We start from the raw sequence: 19,650 nt of genomic DNA on the forward strand, positions 1-19,650 counted from the left end.
TAGAGAGTCGAAGCTGGAAAAAACAGACACGTTCAGATATGAGATGGTTTAAATAAGGAGCAATAGAGCATCTTTTCCTTTTTTTTATCAAGAGAAACGTTTTGATCTTCTCTCAGCACCACCCCACTTTATCTTCAGACCTCTTAAGTGTGTGTGTGTGTTGGCTCAGCTGCAGCAATCGTGAGATTTAATGGCTTGTTCAAAGGCAGCAGGTGTCGGAGGAGAATAAATCTTCTCCTTTAGGCCATCAACTTAAAAACTGGTGCGTTCACAGTCTGTTGTCTAATCAGGTGCAGAGAGTAAATACGGACTACGGTGAGAGAGTCACAGTGAAAACAGATAGAAGAGTTTATAACTCTGTAAGAAACTGGTATCGTCCTCCATATTACAGATTCATGCGCTCATTATCCTGTGAGGTGGAGACTCCAGTTTATCGTCTCAGTTTTCTGGCTTTTGACTGTAGAAAGTGTAGAAATTGAAGTGTCCAGGCCTCAGCTTTTAGCCTCTCCAGCTTAGATTTTAGATCATTTTTAGTAATAGTGAAAATGTTAAAAGCTGCTGGTCGGTTTGGTAACACTTTATAATAACTACACACTGTTTAACATTAGAATAGCACTGTTCAACACTTAATTCATCACTTATAAACCACTCGTCCTACTGTGATACTTATCAGTGTGCAATTTATAAACAGTCTGGATTATTGAGCTGATCTATAACGTGTTGAATGGTTGTATCTTCATACCAACCAGTTATTTTGGAGATGTCAGTGGTTCATAAGCTCACTTACAAAGTGCAATTAAGTTATTAACAAAGTATTGAGATGAACATTTATCATGCACATGATTCAGACCATTTGTCTATTACTATGTACTAATGGTCAGTGAGTGTGTTTATTGTAGATTGTAGAGTATATAAATCAAGTTTCAAATGAAACGGTCATAACTGTATCAATAAATTACTAATTAGCATGTAAGTAGGAATAATTCTTTAAATGACAAATTAGTGTTGATAAGTGTTCAACAATGATTCACTAATGATTAATAATGTGTAATTATAAAGTGTTAGCCACAGTTTTCTATATTTAGTCTTCCCTTAGTGAGTAGTTTAGTCACTTTTTATTGTTTTTATCATTCATCTTTTTCTCATCTCACTTGTTTCCTCCTTGTTTCATTGTTATTTCATTCATTTGTCTCATAACTCTGTTGCCATCTCAGCTCCCACCACGTTTCGCATCCGCAGAATTGATTTCTATGCTGGTAAGACTGTGTGTGTGTGTGTGTGTGTGTGTGTGTGTGTGTGTGTGTGTGTGTGTGTGTGTGTGTGTGTGTGTGTGTGTGTGTGTGTGTGTGTGTGTGTGTGTGTGTGTGTGTGTGTGTGTGTGTGTGTGTGTGTGTGTGATGATGATGATGTTGAATTAGTCATTCACAGCAGGGTTTCCCAGGTTTTTTGTTTTTGTTATTTTTGCACCATGGACTCACATGAGCTCCAATTAGTCTGTTTGTCTCCTCGCAAATAATGTAAATTTTGTTTCCGGCGTGGGAGAATAAGAGACAGCAAAAAGTGAAACAAAACTTTACTTGTTCTTGATTTGATTTGATTTTCGGTGGACACAAAATGAACATAATAAGGCCTGAGGATAGTGGCTAGATAGATAGACTCGAGCTATGTGGCACGAAAACTATTATCTTGAATGAGTCACATGTTTCCGAGTGTCTGACCTGTAGGACATTATAGTTTGCAAATGAGAAAATGTATGTTTACCGCTGTTTTTAAAGAGGTTATAATCTATATTTTCATAATAACAATGCATCAAATGACAATATGAAAACCATGTCTGCTCACAGTGATGAACCTACAGGGAATGAATCTGCAGCTCATTGTTCAGCTCTGACCTGCAGCTCTGCCTTCATGTTTCACTCTCCCAGTTCTCTTCGGTGCCTTTATTTCTTTTTTTAGTCACAGCAGGAAGATGGTTTCAGTAGAAAAGCTCTAAAAACCCACTGAACACCAGACTACTCACTCAGCAGATAGACACAGCCAGAGAAACAGCTGCACAATATACAGTATTGGAGCATTTATCAGCTGAACATACAAATATTTCCTCTTGGAGCTGGTGGAGACCAAAATCAGAGATAAAAGGGGACCATGAACGCACCATGAACCATTGATTAATATATACTGTATATATTTTACCTTGTTTTCATAGCATCTCATTTAATGTCATCAAGCTGAGCTCTCTCATTTCTTTTTAGTATTATTGTCCATTACAGTGAATTCACAGGGACAGACTAAAGATAGATCGCTCTGTTAGTTTCTTTATTGATCCATCCATCTGTTACCCTGAATATCTTATGCACAGCTACCTAGAAACTAATTAAAACTTGGGAGGGAAGATGATGAGAGTGTCCAGTCCAAACTGGATATGATCTGCTTCTTTCTCTGCAGAGTTGTTGTTGTTGTTGGGCAGGAAAATGTGAGCAGATATAAATAGTTTAAGACAAGAAAGTTAACCCTGTACTACTACTATCAGCTGTCATGTATTTGTGTTTACTTCTGTGTGTGTGTGTGGTCATCTTCACAGAACATGAGAAACACAAGCTCTGTAAAACCGCCGACTACATGAACCTGCACTTCAAGGTGAAGTGGCTTTACAACGAGTACGTCCAGGACCTGCCCACCATGCAAGATGCTGTGCCTGAGTACCCAGCGTAAGACACACACACAGGAACACACTTTCTCTCACAAAGTCGCTTCGGTCAAATCCACATTTGCATCCTACGAGTGTTAGCCAGATGTTTTTCTAGACATTAGTAATCACAGGAGAAAAGAGAAAACAAGTGAACGCTTCAAAATGACATAAAAAAAGACATAATATAGCTTTAATCTGTTTAAAGATGTTTATCTTTTTAACCTCTTTAACTTGAAAGGCAGGAGCAATGGACAACATATTGTCACGTGCATTGTTTTGCCTTGTGCTGACGGACCACTTGTTTACATAGAGCCTTGTATCTCCTCACCAAATGTTAACAGAAGTATAGATGAGAGTTTTATTATGATAATATTAAGAACACAGAGAGACGTATCATCTATTGATTAAGGAGAAATTTCACAATAAAACTAGACTGTATGTAGGATTTTTTGTAACAGTCCTGTCTGTGTCTTGCTGTCGCTGCAGGTGGTTCCTGCAGTTCGTCCTGGCCTGGCTGGCTGAGAACGAGGACGTGTCGATGGAGTTCATGCAGGCGGCGCTGGAGAGAGACAAGAGAGAAGGGGTGAGTGCGCCGCCGAGGTTGGAAAACATGATCCACACACAGAAAGTTTTCAGCTCAGGATGAATCAATGTTTCCTCATGACTCAGACACTTCCCTAAAGAATTCAGGATTTTAATCATCAGTCCTCACTTAAACCGTTTAACAAATCAATAATACAGGAGAAAGGTTTATAAAAATGTCCGCTAATATAAAGAAAACAGACAAGCATATACACGAGGCAAACTGAGGTATTTCCCAAATGAGGATCTCAAAGTTTAACAAAAAAAATTATATAATAAAATAAAATAAAATAATTGGAAAATTAGTTAGAAACTACCACTCAGTTAATTTGATTAACCCTTCTGTTATCCTCCTGGGTTAAACTGACCCAATCTGTTTCCAATGGTCCTTCTTTCCTCCCTTCCCTCTGTCTCTCCATCCCTCCTTCCTCCTTCCTTTCTCCACTCCTTTCCTTTCTTTGTTCCTCCCTTCCTCCATCCTTCATTCCCTCCTTTCTCCCTTCTTCCCACCATCATTTCCCTTCCTTCCTTCTTCCTTCTTAGACCCTTTCTTTCTTTCTTTCTTTCTTTCTTTCTTTCTTTCTTTCTTTCTTTCTTTCTTTCTTTCTTTCTTTCTTTCTTTCTTTCTTTCTTTCTTTCTTTCTTTCCTCCCTTCCTTCTTTCCCTCCATCCTTCCTTCGTCTTCCTTCCTTGACCAAATCTGTTCCCTTTGCCCATCTTTCTTTCCTTCCTTTCTCCCTTCCTTCTTCCCACCATCCTTTTCACTTCCTTCCTCCCTTATTCTTTCCCTTCGTTCTTCTTACTTCCCAGTTTTCTGATCCAATCTGTTCCCTTCCTCCATCTTTCTTCCTTTCCTCCCTTCCTTGACAACAACAGGAGGGTTAAATATTTCCACTGTTTTGATCAGCTTTTCTTTAGCAGTTTTAACAATTTGTCACGTGTGGTGCATCTCAGGTTATTTATATTTTAGACTCAAGCTGCATCTTGTAGTTGTTTTTTTAATAGTTTTTCACCTGTAGCAGTATCTCTACCTCGTGTTATAAACCTCCGTACACTTCACACCCTCTCATTAAAGCCTCGTACAGTACATGAGCTCAGGTGCGTTAAAGGAAGCACACAGATGTTGTGTTATAATTATAAATAAAGTGGTTTGAAGTGGCAGCGTTTGAGTGTTAGACCCTCAAACATGAATCCAAACACTGTGTTAATAAGCTCCTGTCTGTCCCCAGTGGAGACATTTTGTGTTTGGGTTGTTTGTTTTGAGTCCTTATTTCCAGGGGACGAAAGAGAAATCGTCTCAGCAGACACTGGATTTAATTAAAGCAAACATGAACAATTCGCTGCCCGCTCAATTATCGCAGATGAGACATTATGTTTGTGATTATGCCCGGTCTATTACTACACAAATCTCTTGACTAAATATGATAAATGAATATCATTTAGTTTCTTCTTTTTTTTTTTCTGCAAACACATTTTGAACTGGGATTCGGGTCAATTTTCTCAACAACCAGGAGGAAATTACAGAGTAGACATGAGAAAAGGTCCTAAAAATATCACAGCAGCACAGATATAAAAGATTCAGGAAGTCTGACAGAATCCTAATTAACAGTTCATTATAAGCGATTTCAGTGCTGATAATTAACACAGCTGAAATGCAAACGCTAAAATGTGAACTTCTCCTCAAACCTGCATGAAACCGACTGAACCTGGTGTCGTGCAGCAGCTTCTCTCTGACCTTTTGTTGTTAGTTCCAGCTGCCGAACGTTCAGAGAAACTAGATTCGAACGGACGTAGAAAAACCAGGGAAGCTTCTTTTTTTTTTTTTCTTCTTCTTTTTTTCTTTAACAACACACACGGACGGAGCTCCACAGCAGAATGACGGACAGCTTCGGGCTCCTGACCTTTGTGCTCGCTGACTCTCTGCAGGACGGCGGCGTTCGTTTGGTTTGTTTCGGGGGCGGCAGAGTTTATGCCTGTGAGCAGTCGGTTCAAGATTAACGGGATGATGGACAAGCGTCGTCTCTCGACCTCTTGCTGCTCCCGAAGCTGCTCTTCATTCTCAGGGAGCTGCGTCGTCCTCTGGGGAGTTTTTTTTCTGCAGAAAAGACTCGTGGTTCACAGACCTGAACAAAGTGACACCAGAATAGTTCTGGTTCTGTGGTTTTCCCACATGGCTTCACCTGTGTGCACTCTGTTCTCTATTGTCTTCGCTGCGTCACTGTTTATAAGAACAGGAAGGATGTGGACATTTATCACAGTGGGATTCATTTTAATATTAGTCATGACCATCAAAACTAAAGATGTTAGAAGATGATCCATCATCAGTGTGGAGGGTTTGAATGAATTTCAGTGTCCCGAGCAAATTCATCCATTGAAAACATCTGTTGCTCTGCAGAAAAAGTCGGACCAGACAAGATTTAGGACTGTGGCTGAACATTATTGATTGATTGATGCACAGTTGTGGTGATTCTTGCTTCCCTTTGCACCACTTCCTGTATTGTGCGTTCAATAAATTTGTCCTTTTTTGACACATTTTGCAGCTGCAGCTCAAAAACAGACCTTGGATCACAGACTTAGATGATGTGTAATGCTGTGAATGCACTGGTTACGTGCATTTTACATCATGAAACCACACAGTTGGGCTGCAGTCTGTCTGTGTTTGTTAATGATTTATAAATGTATGTTGTTTTCTGAAAAGCAACACTATTATCACCACAAGAAGAGACATCTAGATCCAAGGCTGGATTAAGAATTCAGAGGCCCATGGGCTAGACTCTAGGAGGCCCTCACGCATGCGCGCGCACGCGTGCACACACACATGATCATCCATGGAGCACACATATTTGTACGTGCACCAATACAACAGACTAGTGCACCATGTGTGGGCCTAGTAGTTGTTTGAAACTCCTGTACAGGAAGCACACTGACTGGCTACAGCATATTATAGGAAAAGATCACATATTGTCATATAGATAAATGAATCACAAGACCTTCACCACATGTTGGTTCTCCCATTCTACGCTGCTGTGGTGATGTAGTGACAAACAGAACTACTGCAGACCAGGAGACATTAAAAATAAAATCTAAACATTCATTCTGTTAGAGCTGAAATACTAGGAAACTATAGAGCCCCAGGTTGAATTTGACTGGAATTGTCCTTTAAACTCTTATTGCTCTGGGTCACAGTTCACGTCAACTCACGTCATCTGCAGGTTATTGTTTCACTTCACCGTTCTGATGCTGTGTGTGTGCGTGCGCGCGCGCAGCGCTGACAGACGCACACATCTACAGGAGCGTTAGCGCATGTTCTTCACGGCGTAGATGATGAACCAACATATGAGACGTGTTACCGCAGAATAAACGACACGAGCAGCTCAGTGTCTTCACAGTCGGAGTTTTCTCGTCCACTTATCGTCTGTTATCAGGTCGCTCTGACTCCACTCTGCTCCTCACAGCAGCAACATGATGCTGCTGGAGCCTCCTCTGTCTCTACACTGACCTGTCGCTCTACTGGACACTGAATCCTCCGCCTCCGACACTAATAAAAAAAAACGTCTCTGTGCGAGGCTTCAAACACATGGCGACCGGAGACAGGCGAGCTGATCACTTTATTTACCATCGGCTCCATTTCACCACATTTCCTCCCTCCCTCCGCAATCCCGACTGGAGATCGTTTTTATCGCAAATGTATCTTTTTTTTCAAGTAACAAAATCAATAGCATCCAATAGTGAGTACAAAATAGATTAAATAAAAGTTCAGTTGTGCCTGCCACCACTTGTATCAAAAACCACAAGTGCAAAACTAAAAAAAAAAAAAAAAAAAAAAAACCACAAAGTGACGAGGCCCCTGGGAGCTCGAGGCCCCCGGGCCACGGCCCAGACGGCCCGGTGCAGGATCCGGGCTTGTCTAGATCCCTTTGGGCTATAAAACACATAATCCACATATTGCTAAAGTCGATGTAAACACAGCTCAAGAGGAGTGACAGGTACAATCACAGTTAGTCTCAAATAAACTCAATGACAGGAGAGCAGGAGAAAAATAATTGAAGCATCATGTTGTTAAAGTTCGATCTGTCAATGTTAAAGAAGGAAAATGTCTCCAACACTGAAACTGTGTTTTATCTGAAGTGTTGATTCACAAGAAGGTTTATTACTGGTTTTAGTTCTACATCTCCTCTCTCAGGCTTCTCCCAGGAGATGCAGAAATACAACAGATGTCAGATAAACACTCACATAAACCAAGGTTAAAGAGGAACTATGCAGGATTTTTACCTTAACTTTGCTAAATTTTAACCTTAATTAAACATCTTCAGAGTAATTGTGGTGGTTAAATAAATGACATGTAACTTATTCCAGGGAGAATGGAGGCTCCAAGCTTGTAAGATCAGAGCCTCCGACCCGGTGTCCGAGCTCTCGTCTCTGTGGCTCCGCGACACAAACGCCCCCGTAACCCATAATCTCTTGTTTATGACGGATAAGACTACACAAATGTACTCATGGTAGATGATATATAACATTATCCACCGCTCCATGGATTGATTTCTCACCGGCTTTGTTGAAAACAAACGCACATGGCCGAGAGGAGGGTTAGCAAAACAGCAACCGGACTTACATAGTTCCTCTTTAACCCTTTCCTTAGAGCAGTGACTATATAGTTGTGCTAAATAACGGGAAAGCAATGATACGAACTTCTCTGAGAGCTCACAGGTGGATGCTGAGGTGGAACGGAGGCTTCTTAATATCTGAAGCGCTCACTCATCACTAACCACTAAAGAGCTGCGTTAGTTAAATGCTGCAGCGCACTGTATAAGGAATAAACCACGTGAGCGTAGCTGAAGAGTCGAGTCAACTCCATCAACCGCTTCACAGCTGCAGGATGAAGTATTAATTGTTTTTGTATATTGGCTTTTAGAGAATAATCTAATACTTTACTCTTCATTCCCACAGATTCTCCTCTTCACTCACGGGAGCTCATGAGGGAGTGCATTACACATACAGACGATTTTATCGAGGAGGTGTTAAGTGCTTATCGACCTCCTCTGGCTCTTTAAGAACCAGCCGTGGGTCCATTTCCTGTCGGTTTTCTGAAGCTATAACAACACTAGTGACCACAGAGTCCACCACCACCAAGCAGGACTCGGGGACGGGGTCATGTGGGAAATCTGTGGCACGGCTCCGTTAACTACACAGCGAACCCTCAGGTCGCCGTTCGTTTACACCACCTCCACCTGAGTCATTCATTGAGCTGATGAATTCATCTGCAGGAACATGTGATTAGTGCGACGGTGCAGCGAGGCCTCCCTCCGTCCCCTCGCCAGCAACAGTTCAAATGAGTGATAATGATTGTAATGGTCAGAGTGGAGTGATTACAGCCACAGCGGCCGGGGAGGGGAATAAGAGCGGTGTGATTTATTATCATCTGATACCAGGAGAGTGGAGGATGACAGAAAATAGAAGTTCACTTTAGAAACATCTCTCCTCTCTCTCTCTCTCTTTCTTTCGTCTTTCCCTCTGCAGTTCCAGCAGACGTCCGAGCACGCCCTGTTCTCCAGCTCGGTGGTCGACATCTTCACGCAGCTCAACCAGAGTTTCGAGATAATCAAGAAGCTCGACTGTCCCGACCCGACCGTGGTGGCCAGCTACAACAGACGCTTCGCCAAGGTGAGACTGTGACTGAGACATGAGGTTTTTTTGGGTTTTTTTTTAACTCCTGCTGGACAAACACGAACAAACGGTTACGTTAAATAATCAGTTCATACAATTTTACACAAGTGTGAAAATGTAAATATATATAAATCCTCCCTCGACTCAAAACTGCAGAGATGAATGGAAACTGTGCCCCAGTTTTACATAATCGGAGCGGAAACTATTTGTCTTTTAGTAGCATCATTAATAATTGATGTATTTTTTCAGAGTAAAAAGTGTCAAATATTTGCTTGTTCCAGCTTCTCAGACAGATGTACTGGGGCTGTGTTCTCGGTTTAGAGTCGTATGAATATAAACTGCTCCCAGCAACATACATAGATTAAGCAAAGATTCATGATTTCAGTAAAGTTTTCCAAGTTTCAGAGCCACAAGGGGACATTAGGGGGGTCTCAGCAAAATAACAAGATTAAAGAGCCTTTTTTTGGTGGGGTGGGGGGTACATTGGAGAGAAACTAATAATATATATTTCATATCATATTGAAAACTCATGATAATCTTTCTATTGTCTGCCGTCAAACTAATAATTCAGTTTCAAAACTTTATTGGGACGAAAGTTTCAAAACAATTTTGCCAAAGCATATTATCGCCAAAATGTAGATAATATACAAAAAAAAAAAACAACATTGACAAAATATATTCAAGAAAAATGATTCCCTGAGCTGCTCACTTGTTTTCTAGCATATAGTGAACTAGTGAAACAAGAAACTAGAAAAGTACGGTGGCCCTGAGAGCTCAATGCACAACAGCTTGAGAAAATACATGCAAAAGTGACAGACCCAGCTAAATCTAATGCTAAGCTAAAAGTGCATATATAGTATCTGAATCGTTATGTGATATTGACGTTTAAATAAACCAAACAAAGTCACCTCCATTTACAAGAGGCTTTGAACAAAAGTGCGTTGCACCGTTTTCTTCAGCTGCAGTGTGTTGAGCCTTCAGAGCCACCGCAGAAAAGACACAACTCTTGCAAATGTGATTATTACTGCAGTGATAAAAATGAAAAATTATAGTTGAGCCATTGTTTGAGCTCCGTCTTCATCCTCTCAGTGTCAGTACAGAGGGATGAATGTTTCTTTTTACCTTTACACCACTTTACTTTTCAGCTTCAAATCATGACTCATCTCGAAAGCTTTTCTCATGTTGCTCTTCAATCATTTCAATCATTTATAAGTCTGAGACACTGACTCATGACTTTCAGGTATTTGCGAAATGTAAAATGCACAGACTCGGCTACAGTGACGTCTTTTTGTGGTCGCTGGACTTTGAATATCACATTTCAGCTTTTAGTCGTAAAAGACTTAGACGTTAAATCTAACAAATCTTTCTCTCGTGCGCAATTCTGTGTGTGTGTGTGATGGCTCGATCGATATGAGCCTCATTAAATAAAGAATGGCTAACATAAGCCATCACTCTCAGTGGCTCTCTCCGTCCCGAATCGCTTTCCATTTTCCATCCCCTCCTCTCTCTCCTCACTCTTTTCACTCCACAGTTTGTTTTTCCTCTTCCACCATCTTCCATCTCGTCCCTCTATGATCCTCCACTGTCCCGTCTTTGTCCTCAGATCCATTTCGCCCAGCACCAACAGTTACAGTTGAAGAAGAAACAAAGAGAGCAGTAAAGCAGCGAGCTAACAAACCACATGTTTAATGCATGAGTGTGAGTGGTCCGTGTGGCTGACTGAGCAGAAAGCAGAGAAATATCTCACATGGTTTGAGCTAAACTGAGTCTCAGGGACCTTAAATTAACTCTGTGATTTATTTAAAGCACCCTGTGGAGTTTTTATTGTAAACAAGGATGACATTTGCCGTTTGTCACCGAGGGCCTCAGTGAGGTTTCCTGCAGGCCGAGCGTCGTATTTCCTTCCTCATTAAACATTTGCAAAATCCTTTTTTTTTTTTCTTGGAGGGTCTAGAAACCGGCAGCAGCAGCCAGATGTTAATACGCTGCCCTGCGTCAACCTGTAAGGACTTCACACAGCCGACGTCTCTTTCATTTGATTAATATTGGAGGAGTTTGCAAAACATTTTTTTTGTCTCTTTTCGGTGAAGAAAAGTCTCCTGAATTTTGATTCTTCTGGCAACAGGAGCTTCGCTTTGTTCAGAAAAGATTGGCTGGTTCTGCGTGAGCTCGAACAGCCGTCACGTCTGCGCACGCTGAGACAAAGTGTTTGTCACCAGACGTCCTTCGAGTGCCGCCTAAAGTCTTTGATTGACAGGGGCAGAGGGAGGTGGGGGTGGGGGTGGGGGGTAGTGACTGACGACATTAGCACCAGCAGCTAAGACATGTTGCCCGACCAAACGATGCACAAACGATGCCTGGTGGTGTTTTGGTAAACAGGCACCAACCAACCAGTCCCTCCCACTCCTAACAAATCCCATCTGACTCTGAACATACTTCAAACTTGGCTGCTCACTAAGAAGATTAATTAGTTTTCTGCTAATTTTCTCGCAGCGGGGGAATCATCATCAGACACCAGTGCCTCATAAATCCTAAACTTTGTTGGTAGTTGTGAAGGAATTTTTTTTCTTCTGCTCTTATTTTGAGACAGAGATGCTCTGGTCTTTATCCTGTGTACACACTAGATATTTTACCTATAAAGGTAGATGATGAATTATTATCACATTTTATACATCCCCCGATTATAACAGATATGAAATAATAAGAATAACTTTATTTACCATATTTATATACTGTAGCACCTTTAAAAACACACGTTTACAAAGTGCTTCACAAAACAACATATAAGAGACAAATGATGATGATAAAGTCACAAATGCCCTAAAAACAAACCCAAGCGATACAGCAACACAGGCAATACAAGAACCCAACAACAAATTGAGACCAGGAGGATTCAATTAAAATGCAGGATGCAGTTAATTAGATAAAATAAACAACAATTCACACACAAAAATCTGTGTATATATGTTTTTATTATTCATTTATCCTCTGGGAAAGCGGTCTCAGACTTTCTTTCCAATATGACATGTACTGATATTTAAAAACAAGTGTATTTATACAGTGTAGACATGTAGTATGTCAACAAATGACACAATTTCTTAAAGATTTTCAGATATAATTCTTGTATGTACATTCAATATAATGTCCATATATTGCATTGTGTATGAGTCATGGGTGCCCAGGGAAAAGCTGCCTTCTGTAAACCAAAAACATTTAAGTCTCAATTTAAAAATACTAAAAACAGGAGTAATGGTGCAGTCATGGTCCATTACAACTCAAAAGTCGGATTTTCCGAATTCCCAGTCGGCTTCTTTATCAAAAACTTCTCCTGAAGTCAGAAGTCAAAACTTTGAAACTCTGAAAAACTTCACTAAACTGAGCTGACAATCCAAGATGGCTGCTCCGTATCTCGACAGTGAATAAAAGCTGTTTGTCGACTAGGTAGCGTCATTACATTAGTCATAACGACAGTATTTTGTATCTTCTACCTGTAGATGTGTTGGTGTTTTGCTTTGCATGAACTAACAACAATAATAATAGCTAACAAAAGGGCTGCTATTCTCCCTTGTTACCAACACACAACTGGAACATGATCAACTTTGATGTGCTTTTTAATCATGAAGCCATCATGAGCCGAGATTAGCTCCTGCAGACTAAAGACTGACACTTAGATTTAACCTGAAGTCCTTGGTGACTGAAAACGACACATTTTCAGTCGCCACGGTGTGAAAACTCGAAGCCACCTGAGTTCAAACAGCTCTGGTTGCTGTTGACCGGACCAGACTAAACGCAGTAATTACCAGTTGTTCAGATCCTCGGCTCCAGAGGTTTTCCCGGTGCAAACACGTCCTGTTACATCGTGTCTGTTATCTTGTTTCCACAGACGATCACCAAAGTGCTGCTGCAGTACTGTGCCCTGCTGTCCAAGAGCTTCCCCTCCTACTGCGAGAAGGAGAAGATAGTGAGTACTCTGATCATCTCTCGTGCACTCGCTGCAGAGTGGATTAATATTTCAGTTGCTGCTGTTACTGCTGCTGCTGCCCACTTCTGTGTCTCTTCTGTCTCTGTTATTTTCTCTGTTTGCCTCTTTCATCTTCCCGTCATCGCCTCCTTTTTACTTTTTGTTTTGCTCTGTTTCTCGCCGGCTTCCCTCCATTTACTCTTTTATATTTCTTCTCTCTTTGACTCTCTTGACTTTTCCTTCTTTACTTCATTTTTCCGTCTCTCTCATGCTGTTGGGGTTTGTTTTTTTCTCGCCCACCTGCACCTGTTGTCTCACATCTTCCTCCTCCTTCTCCTCCTCCTCCTCTTCCTCCAGCCCTGTGTGCTGATGAACAACATCCAACAGATGAGGGTCCTCCTGGAGAAGATGTTTGAATCCATGGGAGCAAAACAGGTGAGAGAAACACACAACAAACAACACAAAACGCAACACAAGGACGTTAATCACCTGAGAGCCAGAGGAGAAAACTTTTTATTATTTTGGGTCAATGAAAAAAAAAAGGAACTCTCCAGTGGAGACAGAAATATGTGACATTAATGCACATTTATCTGAAACACACAGCAGCTGAAAGAGCCTGAAAATAAACAACATTATATTTAGCAGACTTGAAGTGTTGAAAATCCTGTTGTTTGTTTCAGTAATCTAATATATATATCTATATATCTTTAGCTGCTGGCAACAGGAGATCTAATCTAACAGAACAATAATCATAGATCAGTCTGACTCAGCAACGGCTTTGTGACTTCTGGTGGTCTGCAGTTGAAAAACTGCCTGGTTTCGATGGGTTTTATGCATTTATTTAAAAGATCTTGCAGTTTCTTTTCTATTTTATTGCAGTTTCTTTTAAATATTTCTTTTGTTCTTTATTTATCGTGTTATATTTCAACGTTTAGTCGATTTAAAAAGTGGCAACAGGTGTTGTTGAGATTCTCAGTCAAGATTATTCAAGAAAATCGATGCCAGTGAGATAGTTACTACTTAGTAAGTGTTCCCACGAGTTGTGGTGGATGAGTGCTTGTGATGCTGAAGTGTTTTTTTCTTCTTCTTGTCAGTGTGTGTGTGTTTTGTTATTCAGCCCAACACGTCAACCACAGGAGAAAAAACAGATCTTAGAGTTTGTTGTTGTGAAAGAAGAAGTTGTGCACAATTTGATGTTGATGTTTGAAGTTGTGTGTTGTTTGGTGATGAGAAAAATGATGAAAAGAGCTGGAAAAACTCTGACAACAAGAAGTTCCAGCTCCTCCAGCAGCTGCCTCGGGTTTTACAGATGTTTCTAGTTTGCCGACGTTCATTCAAAAGGTTTTTTTGAATGAAAACCAGGAAACAGTGGTACATCCCAGCTCACATGTGGGTCACCTCACCCTCCTCCAGGTGTGACCTAATTATTCTAAAGCAATGAGTCTGTATTTGTTAAATGGCTGCTACCAGTAGTAGAAGCAGCAGAGTTCATTTCATGCAGGAATATTTCTTTTTTTTCTTCTGTCAGTTGTGTGTAAAAGTTTGAGGAGACTCAGAGCTCCACAAATAACAACCAGTCTGAGTCTTCACCTCCACCAATATGTTTTTCATCAAAATCGATCTCCGTTCACATCATCATCACCCTGAAAACTCATTCACACAACACATCACCATTCACCGAACTGCATGAAAAAGATCAAAAGCCTTAAGATTCAGAATTTGCACAGAACTGCACAGAAGTTTCAAAGCAAAGATAACACAGTCGTGTTTAAATCGTTTTCCGTGCAACTGGTTGTCGAGGTTTGATAAGAAAGTGACCGCGGGGTTGACATCATCGTGTCGAAAGGTCTCTGAAAATCGGAAACCTAGAAAAAGTCCAGATCCGTGCTGTGTCATCATCTGTGACGGCCTTGTGAGCTGCTCTTCGCTCTTGTGTTTCTGCTGAGTCATTCTTGACTCGTCTGTCTCGTCTGAATGAAAGCAACATGGCTGAAACCTACTGGCTGAAAATACATCAGGTTCTTCTCACTGGATGAAGGTGCAGCAGGTGTTCAGAAAAAAAAGGTGGCGCCTCTGCAGTGTGTGTGTGAGTGTGTGTTTACACTTTGGATTATTTTAAGTAAGGTGTGAGATTGAGCGTGTGTGTTTTTCTCTACAGATAACTGCTGAGGAGGAGAGGGTATGTCGAGGTTTCTTTGTTTCCTACCTCCCCTCTTGTTGCTCCTCGACCTCAAACATCCAAAACAAACTGTCCCGTCATCACAGAACCTCCTAGTTAGTTTTTCTATTTTTAGTTTTGAGTAAGAGCTCAAATAGTTCCCTCCTCCTCTTCCTGCTCCTCTTCCTCCTCCTCCTCCTCTTCTGTCCCAGACTTCCAGACATGACATGTAGTTTTTCTTTCTTTTTGCCTGATGTGATTTTTTATGACGCTGCTTCTTTCCTAAAGCTGGAGGAGGAGGAGGAGGAGGAGCCTGAGGAGGGCGACGAGGAGGTGGGTCAACTCTTTCTTTTTGTCCGTCACAACCTCGAACCTCAGCGTCGCGCTCAGATGGAGTTGAGGAATATTCAACTTAGACATTGGATTTAAAAACATACAGTGAACTTCAAAATACTGTAGTGCTGACATAGCACAGGTTTGAACCAATAACTTCTATAATGATAATAATAATAATAATAATAATAATAATAATAATAATAATAATAATAATAATAATAATAATAATAATAATAATAATAATAATAATAAATAATGATAGAAAAATTGGAGTAACAAAGTGCAATACTAACATTAAATCACATGCATAATGCAGATGAAATTAAAAAGACGTCAAACAATGAGAGGTTTTTTCTAAAAATGTGTCAAACAGAGAACTGACTCTATCGGTCTGATCTTCTCTGGTACTGTTTACAAGTTTATTTATTTAGAAATGGGACAAAACACATTAATGAACATTTTAAAAGAAAATCCTGAATATGAAAATAGATTGTAGCATGTATAAAAGACAAGAAAAGAAGAGAAGGAAAACAATAAATTACAGTACTGTACGACACCTCTTTACAACTGTGGTGTTTTTAATAGTGGTAATACAACTATCTATTTATTCTACTATATACGATTATTTGCTTTTCTTGCTTTTATTATCTACTTTTACTGCGTTTACTGTTGTAACACCTGAATTTCCCACCGGGGATTAATAAATTATTGTTATCGTTATCAAAGTCTAAGGGCCCAAACAACAACAGAGTCCCCGTCCCCTTGACTCATGGCTACATTAGCTTCATCCATTCTTCCTGTAAAATAAAAAACCTGTAAAAACCCGTTATAGCCAATGAGAGCGTGTGTGTGTGTGTGTAAGTGTGTGTGTTCAGAGGGTCATAATGTTAAAATTTTAGTGGAGTTGGTGTCACAGTGACTCGTTTCATTGGACACAAACATACACAACATGGTTTATTCTTAATACGATTCTCTCTAATGCAAGTTTATGTGTGTTTGTAATATAAAAACCACATTTACTCTACCTACTTTATTCCTGTGCATCCCCCCGTGTCTCCAACAACAGGCCATGTCTGACCATGAGGGGCAGGATGACATGGTGGGTGGGCACAAAAAAAACAAATACAAAACAAAAATCACTTTTATTTTCTGCCAAGTCATGTTTTCTTTGTGTTTTTAAATAATTGTCTTTTGTTTGTGACCCTCGTGGCCTCCAGTCAGTGGGATCCAAGGTGAGCGAGGGAGCGTTTTCAGTCTTTATTATTTCCTTAAATCTCATTTAAGCTGTTTGTTTTTATGCTTTTTTTGTTTTGTTTTTTTGTTATATTTCACATTTTCTCTTTGTCGTTTTGTCCATCTCACCCCAGTCTGGCTGCTCAGACTCGGAGGGATCTGAGGTAAGACAGAAAACAAGACAAAAGTAGAAAGTATAAAATGTTCATTCATAATTTAAATTGTGCTCATTTAAACGTGGAGTAAAAAGGTAGAATAAAGCTCATTTCTACCTGTGAGCTGCCAGCTGTAATCACCGGACCTGTGAACCTCACTCAGAGGTCAGAGGTCAGAGGTCGTGTGTCAGGCCCTCAGGTCTATTTGCAGCAGCTTCGTGTTTATCATTTGAATAATTTGGTTCATTATCATACGTTAGTGTCTGATGAAGTGAATACTAATGATTGTTTGACTGGACAGCTGCACAGTCTGAACACGACCGCTGCTGCTTCTCTAACAATGAGCTGATGATCAGACCAGATGGGTTTTTCTTTTTTTATAGACAACACATTTTATCACTGAATCTCCTAAATCGTTATTTCGTGTGTCACCTCGATGCAGCTCGAGGTCACGTAGCTTTTATTACAAGATTAAACCCAGGAAAATATGATTGTTTTTATTTTTATATTACTTTTTGTCTTCATGACTGGATCAGCAAACACCAAAAGGTTCAAGATAAAGATAACACTGAAAATCTGTTTGATTGACACTGTTTTGGTGTTTGATTGGTCGATTCAAAACGTTGCTAAACTCTGATTGGTGCAGGGACGTACTACAAACTCTGACTTTAGTGGGAATCCAGGATCTTTTAAACCCACCTGAAACCAGACTTGACCTTTAAATTGGTTATTATGGTGACGACGGGAGCTGGGAACTTGGATTAGCAGCTGCAGACCTGAGAGCGTCTATGTTGTATGAAGGAAGCTGAGAATATAAAGCTTTGTTTTATTGTGTTTTTTTATTTTTTTATTTGATCATAAATTAATATTCATGATCAGATGGTTTTAATCTATTAGAAAGTGACACATCTGCTGTTTAGTCTCTCCTCTTGCGCCACATGTTAGCAGCAGAGCTCTGATAGCATTCAACCCCGACCTCCATCTGGGTGTTTAATAGACCAGACCAGATAATTGAACTTGATAGTGTTTTAAAACGTTGTGTTAAGCTGCTGCTACATGGCGTCTTGAAACGACTTTGCTGACACGACTTTGTTTGGAGGAGGAGGGGGTAAAAGTTGCTGTGATGTTAACAGATGTTTTATGGGACGTTATGGTGCAGAAGCAGCTGAATGTGCTGCTCCTTTGTTGTAGTTTTTTAAGAAGTTACGCGTTTATATCGAATGGAAATTATTTTAAAAACAGTGATGTGTCTGTAAAGAGTTGCTGCGTCTGTTTGGACATCTCCACTTATTTAATCTGATCTGTACTCCTTATATATTGTATTTATCGTTATTCTTATGCTCTTATTCTGAGGTTTTATTCATGAAGAGGAACCGCATGATTCTTAATGAGAGTTTTTTTTTAATCTATATTCACTCTGTAGAGCCAGGTTCAACACGCTTGAAGAGGGTGGAGGTAGATCCCAGAGGTTAAAACTCATTGTTTTCAAGTTTAAAGTTGAAGATTTGTGAGAGGAAAAAGTTGAAAATGTGTGTTTTTTTCTGTCAAGGAAAGAAACATATCTATACTTTTAAGGGTCGGACAGACGTGGCTTATTTTTCGCTTTGTCTGCAGTAGAAGATCGTATCAAACTTGTTCTTTTTAGTTGGATTTAATGATGAAAAAGTTTGTTATTTTAGCCCAGAATCACTGGATCATTATGATGCCAGTTCCCCCTCAAACCTTGTAAAGGGTAGACATGTGTTTGAGTTTTTTCTTGCAAATTTGCGACGTTATAGCATCAGAGAATTTCAGAGTTTTAAATCCCTACTTCTCTCCGCTGGCTTGTTTTATTTTAACCTATAAAGGCCTTAATGTGCTGTCGTACTGCAATTATTGTAGATCATTAATGACAGATTCAGGCTGTCTGAGCCCGTGAGCAACAAGCATTATTATTATCATTGTGTGTTCTTGTATTTTCAACCACTTGATGAGGAGTTCAAGCTCTTGAGAGTAAAGTCTTGGTTGGATGTAGGTGTGAAGCTACAGTTCGGTGGTTAAGTTTTTTTTTTGTGTGTATTTACTTGGACTATGGGGTGTAATGTAGGTCAATGAGGGACCACAGGAGAACATGCATGTGTTGGGTTTGGGTTTGTTTAGTGTTAATGAAGTTGTGAGACCAAAAACCTGTTCACACTGTCACTTTTGAATGACTCAGACCAGGTCCCTTTGAATGAAACACCTTTCTTGTGTATTCAATCAAACCGATGTCGTCCTATTGTGTAAAACGTAATAGGAGTTCAGTGTTGTGGAGTTTTGCAGCTGTCGTTGTCTTTTCTTATTGCATCTTATTTGTGGTTTTCACCTGAGCTGTCGTGGAAAATACTTGTGTTTTGAACAAAGAACAGAAAGTAAAGTGGTCTGAGGAGAATCGCGTCGTGTTGTCACAGCTTCCTGCTTCCTGCCCATTTCTGTCTATTAATCCGTTGAAGTGATAGGGATGTAAATGAGATGTGAGGAGCTCTTGTGAATGCACTGAATGAACAAAACCTGGACTCTTGTCCTGTCTTGTCTTGTCTCGTCTCGTCTTGTCTCGTCCATCCTCAGATTGACAACAAGGAGAAGGAGAGCAAGGTCGGTCTTTCAGGCCTTTTTTTACCACAACTCTGTGTTTTGTGTCTTGTGGTGTTTTTGTTTTTTGTGTGTGAATTAGTCCAGACCGTTAAAACTTGTGCTATGTGTTTTTGTAGCATCGAATTTATTAAATAGACAAATAAATTCTCTATTTTTCAGTTTAATTACATAAAAAAAATGCTAATGTAACTCCACAAAAAATAGCAGCAGCCCAAGGAAAATGTTTTTTAAAAAATGTGTTTACCATCCTCTGCAACCA

At 40.1% G+C, this 19,650-nt stretch overlaps 1 protein-coding gene across 1 annotated transcript in view; it reads left to right on the top strand.

The window, feature by feature from the left end:
• The window catches only part of LOC310992017 (protein unc-13 homolog B-like), a gene marked incomplete at its 3' end in the record, with an annotated part of 189,869 nt that overhangs the window by 147,945 nt on the left and 22,274 nt on the right, over positions 1-19,650 (top strand). The window contains exons 27-31 of the mRNA XM_083979974.1: positions 2,582-2,708; positions 3,176-3,272; positions 8,789-8,932; positions 12,819-12,896; positions 13,254-13,331. Coding sequence (XP_083836100.1) covers positions 2,582-2,708; positions 3,176-3,272; positions 8,789-8,932; positions 12,819-12,896; positions 13,254-13,331 — 524 coding nt within the window. The remainder of the gene's footprint in view (positions 1-2,581; positions 2,709-3,175; positions 3,273-8,788; positions 8,933-12,818; positions 12,897-13,253; positions 13,332-19,650) is intronic.

This window comes from Trachurus trachurus, assembly GCF_905171665.1.
Source record: "Trachurus trachurus genome assembly, chromosome: 9".
Classification (NCBI taxonomy): domain Eukaryota; kingdom Metazoa; phylum Chordata; class Actinopteri; order Carangiformes; family Carangidae; genus Trachurus; species Trachurus trachurus.